The sequence below is a fragment of the Cynara cardunculus genome (assembly GCF_001531365.2).
Source record: "Cynara cardunculus var. scolymus isolate 2C chromosome LG 16, CcrdV1, whole genome shotgun sequence".
In the NCBI taxonomy this organism is placed as follows: Eukaryota; Viridiplantae; Streptophyta; class Magnoliopsida; order Asterales; family Asteraceae; genus Cynara; species Cynara cardunculus.
The window spans coordinates 15,842,803-15,851,271 of record NC_037543.1 but is presented as its reverse complement, the minus strand read 5'-3'; the positions used below and the strand labels follow the sequence as shown (position 1 = coordinate 15,851,271).

Genomic DNA, 8,469 nt, shown 5'->3' with positions numbered 1-8,469 from the left:
AGCAGCCGCTATTTCTCTGTTTAATCTTCTTGTTTACTTACTCTTACAAACTTCTAGTGTAAATCGTTCTACATGTCAGATCTGGGATATAACATCAAGGATCTAATATTAACACTTCAAAGTGATCGGCTTATCCGCATTGAGCTTAAGTCCCGACTTAAAGCGACCAAGCTTAAGAATTAATAAAAATGACAACACCCAAGTGTGCCGACAAGTTCTTAAGTTTGACTCACACCCACGCCCAAGGGGGTGATTAGCTCAAAATGAAATTAGAGAACATAGAAGAAGAAGAAGATAAATGCATAAGAAATACTTGAATTGAAATTTCACTAAAACTGTTGCGCACAGAGGGCATACAATGAACAAAAACATTACTGAAAATTAAATACATAAAGTTAAACTTTGCTCTACTGCTCCAGATCTTCAGTTGAGTAAATGCTCCAAGAGATGTCCTCCAAGTGAGAGTAAATGTTTCAATTTATAGGAGAAAATGAGAGATGGACATCCCTTTTATCCAAAGGAAGAAAGTCTTATTTAATCTTGAGGACAAATACTTCATCATAAATCATTCAAAATCTTCCGGCCTTGTCACCTTTTTTGAAAAGATGAAAAAGATAAAGATGACATTTCCCTTAAAATAAGAAAAAAAGGTAGAGATGATCTTTTCCTTAAAATAAGGAGAAATACATTTTAAGACATTTTTTTTATACAACAAGGCTTATTCCTTTAAATATTGTAAGATTTTCGGATTTGACTGCAGAATTAATTTTCTTAAATACCCAGAAAAACAAGTACTTAAATTTATCCAAATCCGCTTTGAATATAATACCGAAGTGGGCAGAAAGTAAGCAGATAGTGGGCAGTGGGCATTTTTCCAACAGTGACGATTTTTCAAAAAATAATCAAATCTTTGACCTTTCATCACCTCTTAAAACATTTTAGACCAAAAATACAAGATAGAAGCAAAGTGTGTACATAAAACATACAAAAATAGGAGTATTGAACAACAAATAACTCTCAAAACTGAGAGTTATCACTTATCGACAATCGATTTTAATGGATGTTGCCATGTTGGTGACTTGTTTGGTAAACGACCCTTGGTAGATCTCTTGATGAATTATTGGATGCCTCAAAGTGTGTCTTTTATAATCTTGTGGAATTATAGGAAAGATCTTACCAACTCCAAACTTTGATTTGTCTCGCAAGAAACAACCAGGTTGATCTCGAATACTTTAAGGGAAAAGATACAAGGGGATGGATTGTCAGTTAAATGGTGGATGACCAATCATCATCCTCGATCCCTGTTTGGCATGTTTCAACTTTCAAAAGTAAATAATCAGATGGAGAGTGTGTGATCCAACATTTCAATTGTTTAGTGATTTTTTTGAATAGAAGTCAGATTTGTAGAAAGTTTTGGACATTTTTTAAGGAGGGATGAAGACAATCTGATCACCAACCATCCCCGTATCTGATCCACCATAGTTGCCTACTCTGCATGGTTTGCACATACAGACTCCTTAGTCAGCATGCCACCTCCAATATATTACCAAGATCAAAGTTGTTAAAACTCAAAGCAGAAAGGGGTCTCGGGGACTAGGCACAGGCGGAAGGCACGAGCCTTAGGAATGTGGGGCTCATATAATACACACATACACACAGTTACACACAACTCAAGTATGCACCAAGTACAATCCTCCAATGCAGCAACCAACAGTTCTTTGATAGAGGCAGAAGGGAGAAGGGTTTAAACCGGAGGCTTGAAGTTCTAATGACCAGATATTAATATCAAGGTTTGACTTATATAATCTATCTAATAACTCTCTTTTTAAGAAGTCTAGGAGATGAGAAGATGGGAAAACTTATTTAGTATTAGGATTTGCTTAGCCATATAACAACTCTTTATGAGACACACATAGGCCCATAAGGCGCCACGCCTTAGTGAGGCTCGTAAATACGCCTAGCCTCGACTTTAAAAACCCCACGAACTTAAGCCTAATGAGCCTTAGAGGCTAGGTGCCTGCTTTTAACAACTATGACCAAGATATTCCAATAATGCCTGCAAAAGCCGAAGGCACGCCTGCCAACCATGCACGATCGTTGCCTCTAAGCTGAACATGCACTTAATGTTAGTGTACCATTCAAAGCATGTTGTTAGATCACATTTACTTTTAGGAATCGCAAAGCAGATTTTTACAAATCAGGCCATGTAAATCTTTCTATTTATTACATTGCACTGAGATGCCTCCATACATTATTTTGGCTGATTTCAAGAAGATCGTTAAACAAGCACTGACACACTCACTTATAAGTTCTACTGATATGAAGCTATTACTTTGAGGAAAATATATGTATATATTCATATGGATCTTATGCTTTTGTGAATGTATGAAGACAATACTTATAGTTTCTATTTTCTTATGTATGTGTATTTGTTTGTATATTATGTCCCAAGGTTCTCTCCTTAACTCTTGCATGAAGTTTATCCATTCACTAACTTGAAGTGTTTGAAGATAAAGAGGGTGCAACTAGACCATATACAGAAAATGCCCACTCAGGTGCCACTTTCATCATGGATTTACCTCATGATTGCATGATCTATGTATTTCACATCATATTCTTGTTTCAGTTGGAGATGTTAATCTGTCACATAAATAAATTGTTTTCATAGTAGATGTGAATAAATATCTAAATGAGCTTAATGGTTTAATGATATAAGCAAGTGGCTTATCAGTAAGCTTTTAAGAGAGAAATTTATCCATATAGGATGGAAAACCAACCAAACAACCCCTTGCATTGATATCAATCGAATGAAGAGTGGTAATTTATCAAGAATCTACAATGTCAATAGCAAAAAGTTTAAAACTCAACTTTGCTAAACCCAAGCTCTCAACTTCTTTGATTACAATGAGAGGTTGAATCATTACAAAAACAAGAGTAAGGCACCAATTGTCCCCCTTGTTTGCACAAACTCCACCAATTCCTATCAAATGGCCTTTATCCTAACGGTATGTGAGTCTTTGAAGGTCAGGGATTCAAACCTTACCAAAGGTGAAAAGGGTATGTGAGTTTATATATTCTATTTGCCGTATATAAATATTATATACTTCAAAAAAAAAAAAAAAAACTCCTCCAATTCCCATCCGCAGTTTCAAAATCTGTTATCTTTCCTCCTTTAAGTGAGCATTTCAATCATTTTTCATGTTATTGTAATTTATATTTGTTGTACAATGTTTATATACAATTTCTTTTATAACAGAAAAAACACAAGCGAAACAAAACCCAACCCCTTCCCCCTACACCTCCTATCATCCATTCTCGAGTCCATTGGAAAAATGACCATAAAAGAGATTGCAATTAGGATTCAGGAATTTATCCTTGTATACTGCAGGAGTTAGATTGCTTCCCCTTTTCTCTTCACTAATTTTGTTCTTCAAAAATGACTTCTTAAATTACGACACAAACCCGCTTTGGATTTTGACGAACGATGGTGCAACCATGCCAAAGGAGGTGGAGGGGATGATGGAAGGTTCGGATTAGTTCTTTCTAAATGCTTTAAACACATGACCAACAAAATATTTTCTTAAAAAATGAAAAATGAATACCCCTCAACACGACTAGCTTGCAAGGTCATTTAACAGCGGTGTTAAAGAGAAAATTGAAACAATGGGGATGACGCATGCAATTTAGAAACTGCAGTGAGAATTGGTTAGAGCTTGCACAAGCTACAGGGACGATTCGTATAATTAACTCTACACACAATTTAGGAAACAAAAACCTATTCGTGAAAGTGCGAGCAGAACCCAATATGTTGTACAACGGAAACATAAACAAAGATCCATTGAAAGCGAATCCGCATAAAACTCAGTCCTACGACTTGTTTTTCTAATACACAAAATAACCAAATGTTATTTGTATGATATCTATCATAAACATATATCCCTTTCGTTAGAACTTTGCTTTGCTTTGCTTTTGTGTTCATAATAACCTTTTTTGTCATATTATAAGTATTTCATCCAAGATTTCCATTAAAAAACAATTGAAACCCATAAACAAACTGTTAAATGGTCAAAACATATAGGACCTAAATAACTACAAACAACATCAACCAAGAATGCTCATAGGAGTAGATACCCTCGAGACAAAAACATGTCCCAAAATCCCACCAATGAAATTAAGACACATCAAATTTTATATATTTCAAATTTATTTAATTTTTGATGATGTGTATTCATGTAATCGATGGACCAGAATGTTATCCATACATCTATAAAGCTGCAATCTAAGAAATGAAGATATGGTAGTAGGAAGTTATGGAAGCCCATTGAGAAAGATGTAAAGCACTCAAACGGCCTTACAATTTGGCAATAAAAACAAACTAATCTAGTAATCCCACGCGTAGTAGGGCTTGGAAATTTGTAAAATGTAGACAAATCTTTCCTACGCCCCAAGTTCTTGGTTCTAATTTAACAGTTGATAAAGAAAGTACCTTAATTTCAAGATGAATTTTCTTCTTGTTTCATATCTTGAAGTCTCTTCAGCAACTTTCTTTTAAATTTCTCAATTTCAGCATCTTCAGTGCATTGTGGAGTAGCCATGATTACTGAGATCGCTCCGGCACTTTGCAGAGCCCCAACAGCTTCATCTAACATATTACGAAACAACAGATGGAGAAATTTACATGGATTTCTAGTTTTTACTCGCAATTAAACGGATTACGAAAGTCTAACCAATCATTTAGACTAAAGATAAACCCGCAAAATAGAGAATGAAAAATGGTATAATAGAACTTAAAGTTGTTTTAAATTGTCCCTTCAGCCCTTGTATTCACATTTTTTATCTTATCATGCAGGAAACGACTTTAAAAGATGATGATTACGGAGAATCAGGAAGAAGAGAACTCTACGCATATGCAAATAAACTGGCATTTATTTTAATTCCATATACCAACAAAGGAGGATCAAATCAGTAAAAGATTCTGACCTGAACGAGCAATGGCAATAATAGCATTCAAAGCTTCTTTGCGTGTTTTATCATCTGTAGCAGCACCCAACATATCCACAAGCTGTTGTGCCCCACCCATCTCCACAATCTTCATTCTTCTTTCATCTAAATCAACACGATCATACATTAAGAAAGGTTTCACACTTTTCCATGGAGGACAAAAGCGTAAACTATAAAGTCTATGAAAATTGTAGGTAGAGCATCCCCCCCCTAAAAGAGGCCCTCAAAAAAGAAGTGTCGGAATTAATGACCAGCGCTTAAGCCGGAGTTGCTCCACTATGTATCTTTTTTTTTTACTAATCCCATGGGCCATGTAGATATAGACTCGATCTGGTGACCTACAGGAAGGAGCCCCAAGGCCTAGTTGAGCCGGCCCCGTAAGTATAAATCAGTCTTCCATAAAATGTAATGCCCAATACTGAAACCAATAACTGGAGCAAGCTACAAGAATATGAACAGTCTGATCAAATCTAGGTTGGAAGATTAGTTGTCGTGATTCTCTGATATTTTAACCTCAGACCCTACTTTTGAGTGGAACATACTGGGTTCGTTTTGTTTCGTTATTTTTTCATATTTAATCGCATACATGGATTGAGTCGCTAGGTACATAAGGAAATATGAGATGATTGCAAGTCATGGACAAACATATACCACAGGAATTTAAACAAATACACATAACAGGAATTTATAATTCACATATATCAACTATACCATCTGTTGCAAAACGAGCTAATCTGGATGCTCCCATCCTTTTAAATAGCGGGTCCTTGACGTTTAGAAGTGACACAGACTGGTGAATCAGATTATCACCTAAAAAGATCCATTATTAAAAAGTCTTGCCAATGAAGATCCAAATGCAGTTAAACTTTAATTAGTCTTTCAATACTACATAAAGGACCTTCCACTCCAATATAATATGTCTGCTGGCACAGAGATGATAAGAAAAAGTAATGGGTCATTGATTTAAGAAATAAATTAATACCCAAGTAAGGAAATATATGGTATCCACCGATTGTTGCAGTCCCAATAAAGATAAGTTTAAAAAGCCATCCTATTTTGTTTTCAGCCTCCTCCTCCATTGCTCGTTCATCTGGAACAAAATACAAGTGTACCTCAAGCAAACAGTGGAAGTATGTGTATACTTCCAAACAGACAATGCTAATAACAAATAATGAAATAATTATGTTGCATACTTGCACAGTCAAAGTTTGAAATCAGTGCATAGAGAACATGTTGATATAATGGAGGAATCAAACTAAGACAACACGACATTAAAGTCCAAATATCCTGTTAAAATCAAGATCCTAACTTTAGGCAAAGTAAGAGCAATCTATCTATTTATGCATTGAGGGTCATACGTCTTTTCTTGGATTTCTCACATCTTAATTAATAATGTAAGCTTCACATATAAGTGTTTGAAGTGAAAGAAGATTAGCCTTGAAGGCTTTCATCATAGGTTAAAAGCAAGCCTCTACCTCGCATTGGCATTAGTTTGAAACCTGTACAAATTTTGCCATTGCCTTCCTACAAGTTCTTGTTATTTCTCCAGTTTTTCTTGCTACATTTCCCTATTAGAATCTTTTTATCACTCTAAACATTAAGTCTTCACAGAAGTTGTTATACCCTTTTGGGGCAGAGGACAGATCTACATACATCCCATCCGACCGTACTTTCGAGTGTGATATATACCGGATTCGTTTGATTTAGTTTGGTTTATCACTCTAAACATTAGCCATAACCTTCCCTAGAAGTGACTGAAGCCAAATACCATATTCAGGTGGTGGTTAAGGTGATGATAAAGCCGTGAAGGCCAAACAAAATAAGGGTTTCAGGCATCAAATTGATGTACATCCAGGTTGTGGTGTTAATGAAAGGCGGAGCTCTAAGGTAGGGTACGTTATCATTTTCCACATGTTAACAATTCAAATAACCCTTAATGATCTCAATAACTGCTAAAGATCCTAAAGTTTTTGAGAAAATCCAATGACTACATTAAACGTGAATAGGAAACACACAACAAAAAGACTAACAATCATTAAGCTCATTGTTCAGAATAAAATTACCTCTTTCATGATATGACGACGAATACTGACGTGATCGAACATTAACCGGTCTTCTTTTGCACAAATACTGCAATCAAGCAGCCAAAAATTGAAACTACCAAAGAGTCCACCAAATCAACATACAGAAGGATGAACGAAGTAACAAACTCAAAGGATGTGTGATAATGGAGATTCAGTCATGTAACTTCCAAATCACACAAATCAATTTTTCTAAAATAATTTCTAGGAAGAATCATCAAATATATTCAGATAGAGAGACTTACGAAGCGGAGTTGAGCTGCTAAACCACGGGAGAAAGCCATTCCAAGTTTCAGTTACTTGTGTGGTAATCAACTATAGATTGTATGCCGCACTAAAAACAAAGGATCAGAAGGGTATTAGTATGGGGAATCTAATCAGCCGTATACACCAACATAGAAATTTACCCAATCATGTATAAGTAAAAATAAGCTAATAAGAGAATGAACCATTAATTCAGATATCAATGTATCATGAACCAAATTACCTACTATAATTAAAAGTAAACAGAAAATAAAGTGATTGGCAATGCTGGCTTGTGATAGAAAACTATTTCCGTATCAGATGAAGCAAAAAACACATTGCTACATTCAGATGTGGCAGAAAATTGGACTGAAGCAATGTAGCTAATAATCGAAAGCATCAAATCAAGACGAAAATGAAACCAACAAGACGAAGAGCCTGCTTTAGATTTCCATAAATCGACTCGAATTTAGGCGATTTAGCTCACAGCAAAACCCAATATGAACAATTACACGTAGTGAAAACATACATCTGGAGAGAGAGAGAGTACCAGGTGTTATTCTTTGAGTTGTAGAAGGAAGAGGGTGGTTCGGCGGAACGATAACAGGCTGGTGCACATGGATTCGGGTTTGGGTGGTTCCGGTACTTGAATTAGAGGCGATGGAAGATCCAGGCCTCTTCGATTGAGAGATTCAAGTGTGGTAGGGTTTTGAGACGACGTTAGTGAGATTCAAGGGATTTCGTTACCATACCTTGGCATTGTTTTCCATTTCAGAAAAACGGCGGTTAATCGCCTTTGTACCAAGATGCTGTGAAGATTGTAGACACGCGGAAGAAGGAGATTGTTTGTGAAGCTTCAACTCGTCTCGTCGATGACTGGATTTTGGGGTAATTTGAAATCCTCTAAAAACAATTGGGGTTTGGTGGGGGGAGTTGGAATTGGAAATTGGAATGGTAAATTTCATATACAAAATTTCATTATAGGTTTTAGTTATTTATAGAATTGAATTGAATTCCAAAAATTCTCAAATTTGAAGAATTAACAATTTCTTATTAAAACTGATGAAATTAAAATACATTACATTCAAAAGTATGTAAATGACATAAATACACTCATTTCTTAAACCCTAGCCGCTCTATTAAA

The 8,469-nt window shown here is 35.6% G+C and overlaps 1 protein-coding gene across 2 annotated transcripts; it reads right to left on the bottom strand.

Annotated features, from left to right (window-relative positions):
* Positions 1-4,298: 4,298 nt before the first annotated feature.
* On the bottom strand, positions 4,299-8,225 carry LOC112529373. 2 transcript variants are annotated; one of them, XM_025140638.1, is made up of 7 exons: positions 7,876-8,225; positions 7,328-7,416; positions 7,065-7,131; positions 5,984-6,091; positions 5,713-5,811; positions 4,981-5,106; positions 4,299-4,642 (listed from the first exon to the last, which is right to left on the bottom strand). In XM_025140638.1, the coding sequence occupies exons 2-7, from the start codon at positions 7,364-7,366 to the stop codon at positions 4,494-4,496; spliced, it is 588 nt and encodes a 195-aa protein (XP_024996406.1). In that variant the 5' UTR covers positions 7,367-7,416; positions 7,876-8,225; the 3' UTR covers positions 4,299-4,493. The 2 variants fall into 2 exon arrangements, with proteins under 2 accessions (XP_024996406.1, XP_024996407.1); XM_025140639.1 differs by lacking the exon at positions 5,984-6,091 and having other exon boundaries at positions 4,302-4,642; positions 7,876-8,177.
* Positions 8,226-8,469: the final 244 nt, after the last annotated feature.

Coding starts and splice junctions, on each gene's coding strand:
- LOC112529373 (XM_025140638.1), bottom strand. CDS start 7,366: ATGGCTTTCTCCCGTGGTTTAGCAGCTCAACTCCGCTTC. Junction 7,132..7,327: donor TAGCAGCTCAACTCCGCTTC/GTAAGTCTCTCT, acceptor GCTTGATTGCAG/TATTTGTGCAAAAGAAGACC. Junction 4,643..4,980: donor TATTGCCATTGCTCGTTCAG/GTCAGAATCTTT, acceptor GTAATATGTTAG/ATGAAGCTGTTGGGGCTCTG.